The sequence below is a fragment of the Pelophylax lessonae genome (genome assembly GCF_965119305.1).
Source record: "Pelophylax lessonae genome assembly, chromosome: 8".
NCBI lineage: Eukaryota > Metazoa > Chordata > Amphibia > Anura > Ranidae > Pelophylax > Pelophylax lessonae.
In genome coordinates, this window is record NC_138775.1 from 11,208,411 (window position 1) to 11,227,258 (window position 18,848).

General features: G+C 48.8%; 1 protein-coding gene across 1 annotated transcript; it reads left to right on the forward strand.

Moving 5' to 3' along the window:
* Positions 1-1,420: 1,420 nt before the first annotated feature.
* Positions 1,421-7,262, forward strand: NAA80 (N-alpha-acetyltransferase 80, NatH catalytic subunit; the record flags this gene model as incomplete). The annotated part of the gene is made up of 2 exons (XM_082266249.1): positions 1,421-1,488; positions 5,936-7,262. The coding sequence occupies exons 1-2, from the start codon at positions 1,466-1,468 to the stop codon at positions 7,260-7,262; spliced, it is 1,350 nt and encodes a 449-aa protein (XP_082122375.1). The 5' UTR covers positions 1,421-1,465.
* Between the last annotated feature and the right edge of the window lie 11,586 nt (positions 7,263-18,848).

Sequence of the window (18,848 nt, forward strand, 5' to 3'; positions counted from 1 at the left end):
TCCATACCAGTAAAGTTCCTAGCACATTACCCAGTCCATCCATACCAGTATAGATCCTAACACATTACCCAGTCCATACCATTATAGATCCTAACACATTACCCAGTCCATACCAGTAAAGTTCCTAGCACATTACCCAGTCCATCCATACCAGTATAGATCCTAACACATTACCCAGTCCATCCATACCAGTATAGATCCTAACACATTACCCAGTCCATACCAGTATAGATCCTAACACATTACCCAGTCCATACCAGTATAGGTCCTAACACATTACCCAGTCCATACCAGTATAGATCCTAACACATTACCCAGTCCATACCAGTATAGATCCTAACACATTACCCAGTCCATAACAGTAAAGTTCCTAGCACATTACCCAGTCCATACCAGTATGGATCCTAACACATTACCCAGTCCATACCACTATATATCCTAACACATTACCCAGTCCATACCACTATATATCCTAACACATTACCCAGTCCATACCAGTATAGATGCTAACACATTACCCAGTCTATACCAGTATAGATCCTAACAAATTACCCAGTCCATACCAGTATAGATGCTAACACATTACCCAGTCCATACCAGTATAGATCCTAACACATTACCCAGTCCATACCAGTATAGATCCTAACACATTACCCAGTCCATACCAGTATAGATATCCAGCATGTTATTACACCTCCTAACATTTTGATATGGAAATGAAGGACACCTATTAGCAAAAGTATGTAGACTTAGGATACGCCACCTGTCACGCCCCCTTAAAGGAGAATTATACAAAAAAAATTATTTCTTAAACTCACAAGTGTTTTATTAGCCACCATTATTCCTTTATATCGGCTTTTGGAATTTACGAAAGCAGCAACTTAGAAATCGGATGAAAGGTTTAGCGCTGGGAAACACTTTTTGATAGATAAATAGTGCATTGTATATATAACTATATAATATCGACCAAACTGAAATGAGGGATAAATAGGGATGAAAGAGGGATAGAGGGACTTTGTTCCAAATCAGGGACAGTTGGGAGCTATATATATATATATATAAAATTTCTCCAAAAGTGAGACTTGCTTTTACTTGAAGCCAATTAAATGTAAAATTCTAAAAATGTTAAAATTGATCCTTAATTGACCCTTCATCTTAGTAAATGTTTTTATAACTCCAACTTTACTTGACGGTATCGCAGACATTCCTGTATCTCGGCTCTCTCCTCCCTCTGCTGGCCGCTGTTGGTATCGCAGACATTCCTGTATCTCAGCTTTCTCCTCCCTCTGCTGGCCGCTGTTGGTATCGCACACATTCCTGTATCTCAGCTCTCTCCTCCCTCTGCTGGTCGCTGTCGGTATCGCAGACACTTCACACCCGGCCAGTGCAGCCTACAACTCCCAGCATGCTCCGCGCAGACGGCAGCTCGCTCTGTGATTGGATACAGCTGGGAGTGTCTGAGCACATGGGGGAGAACCCTGGAGTGGGGTGAGTTTCGGATCCAAATCGGGTGATAGAGGGGGGGTGACCCCATAATAAACTTTATTATTAGGTGTGTGATGGTCAGAGGGGCCCCAGCCCCCCCCCCCCAGACAGGAGCAGTGTATAGGGGCCCCAGCCCCCCCCCCAGACAGGAGCAGTGTATAGGGGCCCCAGCCCCCCCCCCAGACAGGAGCAGTGTATAGGGGCCCCAGCCCCCCCAGACAGGAGCAGTGTATAGGGGCCCCAGCCCCCCCCCAGACAGGAGCAGTGTATTGGGGCCCCAGCCCCCCCAGACAGGAGCAGTGTATAGGGGCCCCAGCCCCCCCCCAGACAGGAGCAGTGTATAGGGCCCCAGCCCCCCCAGACAGGAGCAGTGTATAGGGGCCCCAGCCCCCCCCCCCAGACAGGAGCAGTGTATAGGGGCCCCAGCCCCCCCCAGACAGGAGCAGTGTATAGGGCCCCAGCCCCCCCCCCCCCAGACAGGAGCAGTGTATAGGGCCCCAGCCCCCCCAGACAGGAGCAGTGTATAGGGGCCCCAGCCCCCCCCCAGACAGGAGCAGTGTATAGGGCCCCAGCCCCCCCCCAGACAGGAGCAGTGTATAGGGGCCCCAGCCCCCCCCCCAGACAGGAGCAGTGTATAGGGCCCCAGCCCCCCCAGACAGGAGCAGTGTATAGGGGCCCCAGCCCCCCCCCCCAGGCAGGAGCAGTGTATAGGGCCCACCCCAGAGACAGGAGCAGTGTATAGGGGCCTCAGCCCCCCCCCCTCACCCCAGAGACAGGAGCAGTGTATAGGGCCCCAGCCCCCCCCCCCCAGACAGGAGAAGTGTATAGGGGCCCCAGTCCCCCCCAGACAGGAGCAGTGTATAGGGGCCCCAGCCCCCCCAGACAGGAGCAGTGTATAGGTCCCCCAGCCCCCCCCCCCCAGACAGGAGCAGTGTATAGGGGCCCCAGCCCCCCCTCCAGACAGGAGCAGTGTATAGGGGCCCCAGCCCCCCCCAGACAGGAGCAGTGTATAGGGGCCCCAGCCCCCCCCAGACAGGAGCAGTGTATAGGGGCCCCAGCCCCCACAGACAGGAGCAGTGTATAGGGGCCCCAGCCCCCCCCCCCCCAGACAGGAGCAGTGTATAGGGGCCCCAGCCCCCCCAGACAGGAGCAGTGTATAGGTCCCCCAGCCCCCCCCCCCCCAGACAGGAGCAGTGTATAGGGGCCCCAGCCCCCCCCCAGACAGGAGCAGTGTATAGGGGCCCCAGCCCCCCCCCAGACAGGAGCAGTGTATAGGGGCCCCAGCCCCCCCAGACAGGAGCAGTGTATAGGGGCCCCAGCCCCCCCCCCAGACAGGAGCAGTGTATAGGGCCCCAGCCCCCCCAGACAGGAGCAGTGTATAGGGGCCCCAGCCCCCCCCCCCCAGACAGGAGCAGTGTATAGGGCCCCAGCCCCCCCCAGACAGGAGCAGTGTATAGGGGCCCCAGCCCCCCCCCAGACAGGAGCAGTGTATAGGGGCCCCAGCCCCCCCCCCAGACAGGAGCAGTGTATAGGGGCCCCAGCCCCCCCCCCCCAGACAGGAGCAGTGTATAGGGCCCCAGCCCCCCCCCAGACAGGAGCAGTGTATAGGGGCCCCAGCCCCCCCCCAGACAGGAGCAGTGTATAGGGCCCCAGCCCCCCCAGACAGGAGCAGTGTATAGGGGCCCCAGCCCCCCCCAGACAGTAGCAGTGTATAGGGCCCCAGCCCCCCCCCCCAGACAGGAGCAGTGTATAGGGGCCCCAGCCCCCCCCCCCCCCCAGGCAGGAGCAGTGTATAGGGCCCACCCCAGAGACAGGAGCAGTGTATAGGGGCCTCAGCCCCCCCCCCCTCACCCCAGAGACAGGAGCAGTGTATAGGGCCCCAGCCCCCCCCCCCCAGACAGGAGAAGTGTATAGGGGCCCCAGTCCCCCCCAGACAGGAGCAGTGTATAGGGCCCCAGCCCCCCCCCCCAGACAGGAGCAGTGTATAGGGCCCCCCCCCCACCCCAGAGACAGGAGCAGTGTATAGGGCCCCAGCCCCCCCCAGACAGGAGCAGTGTATAGGGGCCCCAGCCCCCCCCCCAGACAGGAGCAGTGTATAGGGCCCCAGCCCCCCCCCAGACAGGAGCAGTGTATAGGGGCCCCAGTCCCCCCCCCCAGACAGGAGCAGTGTATAGGAGCCCCCCCCCCCCACCCCAGAGACTGGAGCAGTGTATAGGAGCCCCAGCCCCCCCCTTCCACTACAGAGACAGGAGCAGTGTATAGGGGCCCCAGCCCCCCCCCCCTCCACTACAGAGACAGGAGCAGTGTATAGGGGCCCCAGCCCCCCCCCCCCCCTGACAGGAGCAGTGTATAGGAGCCCCACCCCAGAGACTGGAGCAGTGTATAGGAGCCCCCCACCCCAGAGACAGGAGCAGTGTATAGGGGCCCCAGCCCCCCCCCCCAGACAGGAGCAGTGTATAGGAGCCCCCCCCACCCCAGAGACAGGAGCTATGTATAGGGGCCCCAGCCCCCCCCTCACCCCAGAGACAGGAGCAGTGTATAGGGGCCCCAGCCCCCCCCAGACAGGAGCATTGTATAGGGGCCCCAGCCCCCCCTCCACTACAGAGACAGGAGCAGTGTATAGGGGCCCCAGCCCCTCACCCCAGAGACAGGAGCAGTGTATAGGGGCCCCAGTCCCCCCCAGACAGGAGCAGTGTATAGGGGCCCCAGCCCCCCCTCACCCCACAGACAGGAGCAGTGTATAGGGGCCCCAGCCCCCCCCCCATCCCTTAGACAAAAGCAGTGTATAGGGGCCCTGCCCCCCCCCCCCTCACCCCAAATACAGGAGCATTGTATAGGGGCCCCACCCCAGAGACTGGAGCAGTGTATAAGGGCCCCAGACCCCCCCCCCCCATATGTACTATAATTTTTAAATCAATATTTGTTACTTTGTTAATAACTCACCACTGTATTATTCAATACATTTTTACTTTACTAGTCAAAAATTTGTTACTCCATAAATCAATGATTATTTTTATAAATCAATAATTTGTTAATTTATAAATATGGTCCCAAGAACCCCCCACAGGCTGGCTGTGATGCTATAAAAACCCAGAGCTTATGTGCCACGATTATATATGATCGGTCAGGACAGAATAAGGGGGTGGAGCCTGAGTTGGTCCGACTTTATAAATCAATAATTTTATTACTTTATAATAAAATGATAATTTATTACTCTATAAATCGATAGTTTTTTTTTCTGTATAACTCAATAATTTTATATTTTATAAATATTTTATTACTTTTTTTAATCAATATTTTATTAATCTGTAGATTGATAAGTTATTATTTTAAAAACCGTAAATTTGTTTTATAAATCAATAATTTGTTACTTTTTGTAAATATGTTTTTAGGTACCTCCCACGCGGTAGGCTGCAGCGCTATTAAACCTTCAGGGTTATGGGACCTGATAATATATGATTGGTCAGAACAGAATATGGGGGCAGGGCCTGGGTTGGTCTAACTTAATAAATCAATATTTTTCTTAATCAATCAATAATTTGTTAGTTTGTAAATATGTTCCGAAGAACCTCCCACAGACTGGCTGTGGTGCTAATAAAATCCAGGGCTTACGGGAACTGATTACATATGATTGGTTGGGATGGGATATGGAGGCGGGGCCTGGGTTGGTCTGACCTTATAAATCCATCATTTGTTATTAAAATCGATAGTTTGTTTCTTTATAACTCCATAATGTGTTACTTTATAAATTAAGAATTTCTTTATAAATCAATAATTAGTTACTTTGTAAATATGTTCCTAAGTACCTCTCCCAGGTGGGCTGTGGCGCTATTAAACCCAGGGGTTATGGGACCTGATTGTATATGATTGGTCAGGATGGGATGTGGAGGCGTGGTCTGGGTTGGTATCCAGTGATGGCGAACCTTGGCACCCCGTATGTTTTGGAACTACATTTCCCATGATGCTCCTGCACTCTGCGCATCATGGGAAATGTAGTTCCAAAACATCTGGGGGTGCCAAGGTTGGCCATCACTGGTATAGACCGTTTCAGATGGTGGCATATCCGGTGCTTGGGTCAGCACCATACGCAGAGGGCGGAGCCAACAGCTCTCCAGGGACGGCCCATATTAAGCATGAATGAGATGGAGGCGCCGGTAAAGGTCTGAGGGGCCCATACCGTACCGGTACCTCAGCCCAGCAATACCATTGGCTGGTTGAATTTATTCAGCATTCAGGAACCATTCAAGCCAAAATAGAGGCTCTAATTAGTTAGAAAGTAGTTGTTCATGTATTCGATTTATTGGCTCCTGGGAGTCGATTAGTGTTTAGCGGCTTCGTCTTAAATGATTGGCTGTGTAATGATAATTTGTGATGGCCGCCATGCTGTGGTCTGCCTCTAACTATCAGAGAAACTCCACAACATCCACTCATGCTTTCTGATTTCCCTCAGGTCGCCCCCTCCAGGCAGCGTAATACTCGTCCCCCTGCACCATCGTCCTGACCTCACGGCATCCTGCGCGGAGCTGCTGAACCAGACGTGGCGGAGAAGTCTCGGAGCGCGGATTCACTCCTTGGAAAAATCCTCAGATGATTTCCCCGTGTGCCTGGTGCTCATCGGAGCCCGGGAAGGGCCCGTCCTGGGTCACGCCAAACTCTGCAGGGTCATAGGTCTTTCTGATAGCCTCTTTGTGGAGTCGGTGGTGGTCGACACTGACCTTCGTGGAAGGGGTTATGGCCGGAAGCTGATGGAGGCCACTGAGAGGTACGCCAGAGGGAAGGGCTTCCGAAACCTGTACCTGACCACTCATGACAAGCAGGACTTCTACTACCACCTGGGGTATCGCTTGACGGAGCCCGTCCAGAACATGGGAACGCTGGGATCGCTGGTGCCCCCGGGGATGTTCCAGAAGATAAGCCCTTCCAAGGCCAGTCCTACCTCCAACCAAGATGGTGGGTCATCCTCATTACTGGACAAACCTCCATGTCCCTCAACTCCAGAAGGTTCAGGTGTGGAGCCGCCCAAGACTCCACCTGAGAGCTCAGAACACCTCTCAAGGGTTATTCCAATACCCCCTCCCCCACTCTGCCCCACGTCTACCCCACTCCCCCCTCCTCTCCTACCGTGCCCCACATCTAACCCACCACCGCCACCTCCCCTACCATGTCCCACATCTACCCCACTCCCCCCTCCTCCCCTACCCTGCCCTAAGTCTACCCCACTCCCCCCTCCTCCCCTACCCTGCCCCACATCTACCCTGCTCTCTCCCCCTCCTCTGCAACTTCCCCCACCCTGCCCCACATCTACCCCACTCTGCCCACCTCCACCACCACCTGCTCCACCCTGCCCTCCTCCGCCACTTTCCCCACCCTGCCCAACGTCTAACGAACTCCCACCTCCTCCACCACCTCCCCCACCCTGCCCCACATCTACCCCACTCTGCCCACCTCCACCACCACCTGCTCCACCCTGCCCTCCTCTGCCACTTCCCCCACCCTGCCCCACATCTACCCCACTTTGCCCACCACCTGCTCCACCCTGCCCTATATCTACTGCATTCTCTCCCTCACCTCCTCCACCTCCCCCACCTTGTCCCAAATCCACCCCAATTCCTCTCCTATCTACCCCACCTCCCCCGCCCTTTGCTCGTCCCCTTCCCTCTGGCTCATCCAGTTCTTTTCCACATTCATCATCACCGGCCAAAACCAGCTCCACCTTGCAGACCCCTTACCGGGACTTTCGAGGGGACCCCATATTCTGGATGATGAAAAGTGTATAACGGAGATGTCTCTGCTCCACCCAGAACTATCTGATCTTATTTATTTGTCGCCCGTTGTGCCTTACTGTATGACCCCCCCCCCGGACATCGAATCTTACCCGGGGTAATAAAGCTGCTCGTCTGATGAGCTCTGTTCCTGGCATTGTATTCTGTTATCCTATGTATAAAACTGCAGGGCAGGGGCTAAACCAGGGGTCTCCAAACTATGGCCCCCCCAGTTGTTCAGGAACTACAATTCCCATCATGCCTAGTCATGTCTGTAAATGTCAGAGTTAATGCCGCATGGGATGTGTAGTTCCGCAACAGCTGGAGGGCCATAGTTTGGAGATCCCTGGGGTAACATTATTCAAGGCTCCTCATGGGCGTGTCTGTAAAATTTCCTCCATTATTCTGGTGCTGAAGATATTCAGTTGTTTTAGTTTATGCTTCAAGCTGAACTCCAGGCAAACCACTACATAAACAGGATACATACTAAGAGAGAGGTGCTTTACCTGTGCTAAAGGATTGTATTTCTGTCCATCCAGTACTGAGATTTACACAGCACATCCCTGTCTGGCAGGGGTGGGGACCTGATCTTTCTCCGCTGCAGTTACACTTTTACTTACAGGCCTCCTCTACATTTCCACCTTGTTCAAACATAATTGGGGGAAATATAGATGGCAAAACACACATAACTATATATACAGTATCTCACAAAAGTAAGTACACCCTTCACATTTTTGTAAATATTTCATTCTATCTTTTCATGTGACAACACTGAAGAAATGACACTTTGCTACAATGTAAAGTAGTGAGTGTACAGCTTGTATAACAGTGTAAATTTACTGTCCCCTCAAAATAACTCAACACACAGCCATTAATGTTTAAACCGCTGGCAATAAAAGTGAGTACACCCCTAAGTGAAAATGTCCAAATTGGGCCCAAAGTGTCAATATTTTGTGTGGCCACCATTATTTTCCAGCACTGCCTTAACCATCTTGGGCATGGAGTTCACCAGAGCTTCACAGGTTGTCACTGGAGTCCTCTTCCCCTCCTCCATGATGACATCACAGAGCTGGTGGATGTTAGAGACCTTGCGCTCCTCCACCTTCCGTTTGAGGATGCCCCACAGATGCTCAATAGGGTTTAGGTCTGGAGACATGCTTGGCCAGTCCATCACCTTTACCCTCAGCTTCTTTAGCAAGGCAGTGGTCATCTTGGAGGTGTTTGGGGTCGTTATGTTGGAATATTGCCCTGCGGCCCAGTCTCCGAAGGGAGGGGATCATGCTCTGCTTCAGTATGTCACAGTACATGTTGGCATTCATGGTTCCCTCAATGAACTGTAGCTCCCCGGTGCTGGCAGCACTCATGCAGCCCCAGACCATGACACTTCTGGAACACAGGAGCTCTGTGATCATTCCAGAAAGAAGAACGGTCAGCTGTGTTTACAACAGCTGACCGTTCTTCTCCCTGGAAAGATCACAGAGCGCCTGTGATCCTTCTATATAGGAACACAAGTCTCTATGATCATTTCACAAGCCCCTCCACCCATATTTAGTTAACACCCCCCTAGGCTCACAATTAACACTTTGATCACCCACTAGGTTAATCCCCTTCCCTGCCAGTGGCATTATTATAGTAACAGTGCATATTTTTAGCACTGATTACTGTAGTAATGTCACTGGTCCCCCCAAAAGTGTGAAAAATGTCAGTTAGGGGTCCGATCTGTCCGCTGCAATGTCGCAGTCCCGCTAAAAATTGCAGATCGCCGACATTACTAGTAAAACAAAAAAAAATGATAAAAATAAATCTTTCCTCTAGTTTGTAGACGCAATAACTTTTGCGCAAACCACTCGAAATACGCTTATTGCGTTTTTTTTTTTTTTTTTTTTACCAAAAATATGTAGCAGAAAACAAATTGGCCTAGAAGGATGAAAATATTTGATTTCAATTTTTTTTTTTTTATTGGGAATGTAACAGAAAGTGAAAAATATATATATTTTTTTTCAGAATTGTCGCTCTTTTTTTGTTTATAGCACAAAAAATAAAAATCGCACAGGTGCTCAAATACCACCAAAAAAAAGCTCTATTTGTGGGGGAAAAAAAAGGACATCACTTTTATTTGGGTACAGCGTCGCACGACCGCGCAACTTTCCGTTAAAATAACGCAGTGCTGAATTGCAAAAAATGGCCTGGTCATTAAGGGGGCAAATCGTTCCGGTCCAGAACTGGTTAATCAGTAGAGTACGCGTCCGCTAAACATCGATAGACAGAGACCACGTATGATCAGAAACAGGAAAATAACCCGGAAAAAGCCTGTCCGCCATTGTTTTTATTTTGCACTATCCAATACGTAGCTACACAACCAGGAAGCTTTTCCAGAATCGTACGCAAAAAAAAAAAGAAATCATACGTTTAGTACGCATTGTTGAATTCGATATCAGTATCATGCAACAATTGTATCAAAAAATGCTGTGCACTAAGTAGCGATCCAATTAGTGACTCATTGTGATCCAATAATCAATAGACATCAAATATGTAGTGATCATAAATACATTTTTTTTTCTTTTTTGGGGGGTGGGTGAATTGGGGGTACGATTGTTTTTTTTTTTTTTTAGAAAAATTTAAAACGGGATGTTAAAATTTAGTATGAGAAATTTTGGGAAAGTCTTAAATGAAAAAGAGGATAGAGAAACCATGAGGTGTAAAAGGGTAGCGTAAGTGCCGGTTCACACTGCGTCGCTCCGACTTAGGGGGCGACCTGTAAAGTCGCGTGCAGCGCAACTTCGGCGCGACTTGCACGGACTTCATATAATGAATGTCTATGCAAGTCGCCTCCAGGTCATCCCCGAAGTAGTACAGGAACCTATTTCTAAGTCGGAGCGACTTGTGTCGCTCCTATTAGAACGGCTCCTGTACTACACAATGAGAGCGTGACGGACCGCGACTTGTCAGGCTGACAAGTCGCGGTCCAAGTCGGATCAATGTGAATGCAGTCTAAAAGTTTTCTGTCTATGGACATATTGAAATATTTTGATGTATTTGATGATAAAATGTATCAATCCTCTTGTGTAGTGTTTGATTTATTCTCAATGAAACACAAACACTAATGATTGTACAGTAAATCACAAGTTTTCAATAAAGAAATATTTAATAAAAAAAAAAAAAAAGATAAATAAATATATTGTTGTAAACGCATGTAAAAAAAAAAAATTATCGTTGAAGACGCATGTAAAAAAAAAAATCCAGTAGTGAAAAAAAAAAACGCTGAATGAGCCTAGTGTAAGTAAATAACCACTTAAAGAGGAAGTAAACTCTCCTCTACAACTTGTACCTATAGGCAAGCCTATGATAAGGCTTACTTATGGGTACTGTAAATATCTCCTAAACTTGTACCGTTTAGGAGATATTTACCTTACATGTCGCCAGTGACGTCACTGGCGCATGCGCTCTGAAGGAACGGCCGATCGTGACGTTCCTTCAGAGCCCCGTGCCGTGACTGTCGGCTCCCGCGCGCGTGCGCGGGAGTGACGTCACCGCGGCTCCGGCCAATCAGATGGCCGGATGCCGCGATCCCGGAAGACGGGCGACTAGACATGTCGCCCGTCATAGAGGTGAGTGAGCGGCACGGCGGGGGCTCGTTCTGAGGTAAGTATTGCATAATGAGCTAATATGCGATGCATACTAGCTCATTATGTCTTTCTTTTGCAGGGTGTAAAAAAAAAAAAAAAAAAAAAACGCAACCACGTCCTCCACTCAACCTCTTTAAAATAAATCTTCTAAAGTGCCACTGGTGCCAAATATGTGATAAAGTAAAAAAAAAAAAATCACAACGTTGAACCAGTGCAGCAACATGCATGCAACAAAATGCAAACGATTATCTGACCGTTCGATTTACCTTCAACTATATATATATATATATATATATATATATATATATATATATATATAAATATATAGTATATATATATACTATATATATATATATATAGTATATAGTGTGTGTATATATATATATATATATATTAGTGTGTGTGTATATATATATATATATATATATATATATATATATATATATATATATATATATATATATATATATAGTGTGTGTGTGTATATATATATATATATATATAGTATATGTGTGTGTGTATATATATATATATATATAGTGTGTATATATATATATATATATATATATATATATATATATATATATATATATATATATATATATATATATATATATATAGTAGAAGGGCCCACCAGATTGCATACAAATTGAAAGTGTTCAGGTTGGACCTCATATTATATAGTTTTGGTAAATCTAAAGAAAAATTGTACAAGGAAATTGTAGAATGTGTGGCCAGCTTTAGATGTAAATCTCCATATAATAGCCTGCTTAGTTACCAGAGGTGGGCAGCTATTGTGATGGGAGGGGGAGGGGAGCAGAGGTTGAGTCTCACTATATACACCCTCCCCGGGCACATTCCAGCAGTCCTCTGTGTCCCCTCCTCCCCTCTGGGCCATTTGCTGTATTGTCCTGTGAGCCTTGTCCTGGTCAACCCCTCTCGGTGTCCTCATTAGATCAGCTCCATCATGGTTTTTCTTGAAGGTTGTTCTGAGGGGACCTCGGGCCCCAACAGTGATACCCAGTCTACTGTGTGCCTACTGGACGCGGACGCCACTGATGAGCTGCACGATGTGCCGCTGGATGCGGACCATCCCCCGGTACCGGAGGGTGAGTACCCAGACTAATGTCGCATATCTATATATTTATTGAATTTTGGAGTTGGGATGTCTATATTTTAGAGTAATTTAAGCAACTCCTTTGATATAGGGGCTTCAAGTGGTGGCCCCTGATGTCACCAAAGGGCCACAGATAATATTTAGTGAGTTTGATTCTATGGGAGTGATAAAGGAGTTGTTGATGACTGCAGACTTGATTTATAAAAAGGAGATCGCTGCTACAGTCCCGTTACAGATCAATGCGTCTACATCTGTGCCCCAACATTGGATTGGAGTTCTTTGATACATAATTGGGTTAATTTACTAAAACTGGAGAGTTCAAAATGTGGTGCAGCTGTGCATGGTGAGCCAATCAGCTTCTAACTTCAGCTTGTTCAATTAAGCTCTGACAATAAAACCTGGAAGTTGATTGGTTTCTATTAGTGATCGACCGATATTGGTTTTTCGTTGCCGATACCGATATTTTGGCCATTGCATATCGGTATCTGTCGATATGGGCCGATATTTTGAACATTTAAAGTTTTGGAAAATAAACACAATTTTTGACACAAATGTGTTACTGAACCCTGTGGTGGGTGGCTGGCTGGCACCCTTTGGTGGGTGGCTGGCTGGCACCCTGTGTGGTGGGTGGCTGGCTGGCATCCTTTGGTGGGTGGCTGGCTGGCACCCTGTGTGGTGGGTGGCAGGCTGGCACCCTTTGGTGGGTGGCTGGCACCCTGTGGTGGGTGGCTGGCTGGCACCCTGTGGTGGGTGGCTGGCTGGCACCCTTTGGTGGGTGGCTGGCTGGCACCCTGTGTGGTGGGTGGCTGGCTGGCATCCTTTGGTGGGTGGCTGGCTGGCACCCTGTGTGGTAGGTGGCAGGCTGGCACCCTTTGGTGGGTGGCTGGCTGGCATCCTGTGTGGTGGGTGGCTGGCTGGCACCCTTTGGTGGGTGGGTGGCTGGCTGGCACCCTGTGTGTTGTGTGGCTGGCTGGTACAGGGCCTGTGGCCGGCTGGCTGGTACAGGCCTGTGGGTGGCTGGCACCGGGCAGCTGTGGGTGGGTTTATGTATGTGGCGGCTGTGTTAAACACACTGTGTGCACTGTCCCGAGACTCCCCGACTCCAGACGAGGCTGAGGGAGGCGGCCTAAGAAGGCAGAAGCTGTCCCAGTGCACAGTGGCGCAACATACCCAATGACGTCACGAGTCTCACGACAATATCGGCAATATGGGTAACCTTCCAGATATATCGGGGAAAGTGCATATCGACCCTCAATATATCGGCCTTGCTGATATCGGTAGATCCCTAGTTTCTAGTAGGGAGTACAGGATGAGCTGTGTCAGCAGTGCTGGCCAACAAATGGCAGGTGGTGCAACCCGGGAACTGTAGACACCTCAGATGAGCTGTGTGCACTATAGCATGGAAGACTGACAAAGAGGTCGCTGTAGTATTCTCATTTTAAATCCGTTTTCATGCTCAGGGATAGAACAGAGGTGACTATGAATGTTTGATGAGAACTTCATTTTGCTGTTTTCCTATATAAAGGGAACTAATATACACATTTCTTCCCTCTGCTGGCCGGTTGGAAATGTAGCAATCCCTCCAAATGGCTGCTGAGATCAGATCATGTGATCATAGTATGGAAACTATTGTTCTCGGGTGATAGACTACCCATAGACATCAGAGCCAGAAAATACAGACGGCAGCACACTTTAGAGTCCAACGCTTGTAAAATGTTATTATTCCAGGACAACTACAAGAAGCCCCACCTGGGACCTCCTCTACCGATGTATTTCACCCAGACTGGGCTAAAAGGGTCATCTCCATTATTCAGCCCAGGGGTGGGTGAAATGCATTGGTGGAGGAGATCCCAGGCATGGATTCTAGTAGCTATCCAGGAATAACATCATTACGGCGTGCATCTCTACAATCGCTTCTCGGCCTTTTGGCTAAGATCAAGTGTAGTATCTGTTCTTATCAGTTGGTATGGACCCTGATGGTTAGTATCGGCAGGGGCTGAAATGAACCGGGGCGCTCCAGACGTCACTGGGGGACCGGGAAGTAGGCACTGTCAGAGAAAGCCGGATGGGTCCGTTGCCTTCTGATTTGAATGGGTCCGCCCCTACCAGTTTGAAGGGAGCGAGAAAACTGGATCTGCGGCCAGTTAGTACTGCTCCTGGATGTGATTGGTAAGGAACGGTGGTGGCGGTGGGGGAGCCTTTCCTCCTGGGTTGAATCTGGCCTTGCAAAAGGCTTGTCCCCAGTCGAAGGCAGGTTCTCCCTAAGCTGTCCAAAGTTCTGATGCCTCCTGGTAGGATAGGGCTACGCTTGGTCTGGCCTTTGGGCCGGGGTAGAAAAAGCCCGTAGTGTATGTGCCCCTGGGGTGGCAGCCCAGGGGTGCCTTAATTCTCACTGGTGAGGGGCAGCTCGCCTTGAGTTTTTCGGCACCATGGTCACTGCACCTACGCACACTTTTTTAAGCACCTGCCTCTTGGGCAAGGCCTTTTGGCTTCGACCAGAGGAATTTTTATTCCGGCCGGAAGGCCTGCCTTTGTATTTTCACAAGGGCACTAATTCACTTCTCCACTTCCCTTCCCCCACCTTTTTGTTTGTGTGTGTCTTTTTCTTTGTAGTTTGTCACTTGCTATCACCTTTTTTTCACTTGCACGACTTGTAGGGTGTGGGTCCTCGGGCCCTACCTTGAGTCTTGGGAGGGGGTGGATATGGCCTTTTGGCTTGGTCCGCCCTCTCTCATGGGGTCTCCCTTCGGGGGAGCCCCACTTAGTACTCGGTGGGGGCTGTTTCGGCAGTCCCCCTGAAGAACGGGGTCAGTCTGGTTTCGGCCAGACAGACCATGAGTACCTTAAATCCCTGTCAGGAGTCTTGCGCCCCGGGGGATCGAGGTTCGGGTCCTACCTCTTCGGAGGGAAGACCATTTGTTTGCACACCCTGTGCACTTTTTGTGTTCCTCACGTTTGTGTGTGTGCACTTTTTTATGCACCGGGTGAAGTCTTTTGAGTGTGTTTCACACGCTACGGGCTTTAAAAAAAAAAAAAAAATCTCTACAATGTGCTTCCGGCTGTTTTTCCTCTGGATGTGTTGACAATTCGGGAGAGGATGAACCACTGCTTGGCATTGACTTGAGGGGAATCTTTACTAGTGTTTAGATATCAGAGGTGGGTATTTATATATACATCAGAGGACATTAAAATCTGCCCATAGGTGTTAGAAGGCAGTTGGATCCACCAAAAGACTCAGAGAATGGTTGGATCTTGGTATAGATATCAGAGGACAGTTGGATCTACCAATGGACAATAGAGATCAGTTGGATCTGCCTATAGACATTAGAGGACCATTGGTTCTGCCCATAGACCTCAGATGCTAGTTGGTTCTGCCCATAGACCTCAGATGCTAGTTGGTTCTGCCCATAGACCTCAGGTGATAGTTGGGTCTGCCCATAGACCTCAGATGATAGTTGGGTCTGCCCATAGACCTCAGATTATAGTTGGGTCTGCCCATAGACCTCAGATGATAGTTGGGTCTGCCCGTAGACCTCAGATGATAGTTGGATCTGCCCATAGACCTCAGATGATAGTGGGATCTGCCCATAGACCTCAGATGATAGCTGGATCTGCCCATAGACCTCAGATGATAGTTGAGTCTGCCCATAGACCTCAGATGATAGTTGGGTCTGCCCATAGACCTCAGATGATAGTTGGGTCTGCCCATAGACCTCAGATGATAGTTGGGTCTGCCCATAGACCTCAGATGATAGTTGGGTCTGCCCATAGACCTCAGATGATAGTTTGATATGCCCATAGACCTCAGATGATAATTGGATCTGCCCATAGACCTCAGATGATAGTTGGATCTGCCCATAGAACCCAGATGATAGTTGGATCTGCCCATAGAACACAGATGATAGTAGGATCTGCCCATAGACCTCAGGTGATAGTTGGATCTGCCCATAAACCTCAGACAATAGTTGGATCTGCCCATAGACCTCAGAAGATAGTTGGATCTACCCATAGACCTCAGACGATAGTTGGGTCTGCCCATAGACCTCAGATGATAGTTGGATCTGCCCATAGACCTCAGATGATAGTTGGATCTGCCCATAGACCTCAGATGATAGTTGGATCTGCCCTTAGACCTCAGATGATAGTTGGATCTGCCCATAGACCTCAGATGATAGTTGGATCTGCCCATAGAACCCAGATGATAGTTGGATCTGCCCATAGACCTCAGATGATAGTTGGATCTGCCCATAGACCTCAGATGATAGTTGGATCTGCCCATAGACCTCAGATGATAGTTGGATCTGCCCATAGACCTCAGAAGATAGTTGGATCTGCCCTTAGACCTCAGATGATAGTTGGATCTGCCCATAGACCTCAGATGATAATTGGATCTACCTATAGACCTCAGATGATAGTTGGATCTGCCCATAGAACCCAGATGATAGTTGGATCCGCCCATAGACCTCAGATGATAGTTGGATCCGCCCATAGACCTCAGACGATAGTTGGATCTGCCCATAGACCTCTCAGATGATAGTTGGATCTACCCATAGACCTCAGATGATAGTTGGATCTGCCCATAGACCTCAGATGATAGTTGGATCTGCCCATAGATGATAGTTGGATCTGCCCATAGACCTCAGATGATAGTTGGATCTGCCCATAGACCTCAGATGATAGCTGGATCTGCCCATAGACACCAGAGATCAGTTGGTTCTGCCCAAAGACATCAGAAGACAGCAGGATCTGCTCATAAACATCAGAGGACTGTCAGGTCTGCTTTTAGTTATTAGAAAATGGTTGGATCGGCCTATAGACATTAGAGGACAGTTGGATCTGACGATCGATTGCAATAGATGCCTCACTAGGACAGGAGGTGCCCAGCCTGAGCTGTAACTCATACCTAGTGTATCAACTGGTGGTAGAAATTATCCAGCACAATCAAAAATCTCTGAAATGGTTTATCTTCCCTCTATATGGTTGGAATAGGCAAAACAGACAGTTCAAGGCCCCGAAGACAGTTTACCGTTATTGATATCTGATATTTATAAAGCTCCCACAATAATTATTTTGATTGCCTCATTGATGAAACATTGGTCCTGGCAGTTTGGCAAATCTCCCTCTTTTTGCCTCAGACCAATGACCCCCCTAAAAGGCCCGCTTCCTTCTCTCGACCCCTGTGCAGCGCCAGTGTACTGTCAGTATGCCCCTCCCCTTAGACCACACCACTGACTGCCCTTGATCATCTATGGCCTTCTTTATAACTTGTCAGACCCTAATCTGTGATTGCGTTTTATCGTTTCAGGCTCCGCCCCTGAATGTGTCGTCCAAAACATGCCGGAGAAGGAAGTTCCTGTCATTGTAGGAAATTACCCCGACTGTCAATGCACCCGATGTGCACTTCACTTGTGGATCTTCTTTTTCACCATCTCTGTCTTTGTTGCCCTGTTCAATTTGGCTCTGTCATTGTACATGATGTACCTACACGGTGAGTCCACCAACCCCCCTGGTAAAAAACTGCTGTAACCCCCGGCAACCGCAGGAAAATGAGTGATAGAAGTGAACTGGTTGCTATAGGCAATGGCTGCAGTTTGGCCCTCTTTGCTCCATTGTTAAGCGATCCTCTCCATAGAAAGGTGGAGATAGACTTGTGCCTCGTATAAAGGGAACCTGTCGTATGTTCCCAGTGAGGACACATTGTAATTAATAGAGAAATCTGATGTTACTTTCACATTTCTGCTTTGCTGTTCCATATTTTCTCATTTCCTATAGAGGCGAGTGTTGAGCTTCTCTGCTGAATGGAACTTTTATACAATTATCTAAAGCCAAAACTTTTTTTTTTTTTGGATGGAGTAGGGAAGAATCCAATTCCATTAGTTTTATTTTTTTTCTGTCTCTGTCCTATTGTGTAGATTTTTCTGTATTGGAGGCACAGCAGGAATTCTCTCCACAGACAGTTGTCACCAGAACAGGTGTCCCCATTGGCAGATTCTCCCTCCATTCCTGTTCTGGTGACACCCGTAACATTTTGGAATTCCTATCACTTCCTGTCTCAGTGACACTAGGATAAAAAGGCAGGGTGAATATTCTCAGTCAGGAATAAAATAAAAAACCTGACAGAGGGTCTATCACTTCTACACTCCATTCAACACTAGAATAAGCATAAATCAGTGGGGGAGGACCTAAATCGGAAGTCTAATCTGCTTATATTTTGCATTCCCTGTTTGGCGGCGATATGTCACATGTGTGGTGCGACTGCGGTTTACATACACGTACGCACCCTGGACTTTGCATTTGCGCAGGTGTGCGGGGCAACAAGGGTTTTGGGAATTTTTTTTTTTAACATATTTTATTTTTTTTTAAGTGATTGCTTTCACAAGATGTTAATCAACCCCTATGTGATAGCATTGGGCAGGGGACAGGTACTCTTTTTGGACCCCAATGGTTCCTCTGCCCTTCATACCATCTAGCACAGATCAGCTTGGTTAGATGGGTCCCCTGGCTGTACTGAAACATCAAGAAATGGTGACCGCACACCGAAAGTTAAAATCAAATATAGGAGTAATTTTATTCTTCATCACAAGCATCAATACAGGACTGATAAGACATGGGACAGGTGTAAAGGTTGACGCGTTTCACGACACAACTTGTTTCATTGCCTCTGGATGGCGGATCCGACCGGCACCTGAACTACACCCCACCTTGAGCGATCCACCTGTGTTGGATTCCTGCCCTGGCTGTACTGGCCAGGAAAGTGTGCAGATGGACCCGGAAGTGACACCCCTTCCCGTTTCATTGTTGGCATGTGAGATGGAGGCATGGATTTGCCTTGGTCTCATTGCAGTCTCTCTTCCACAG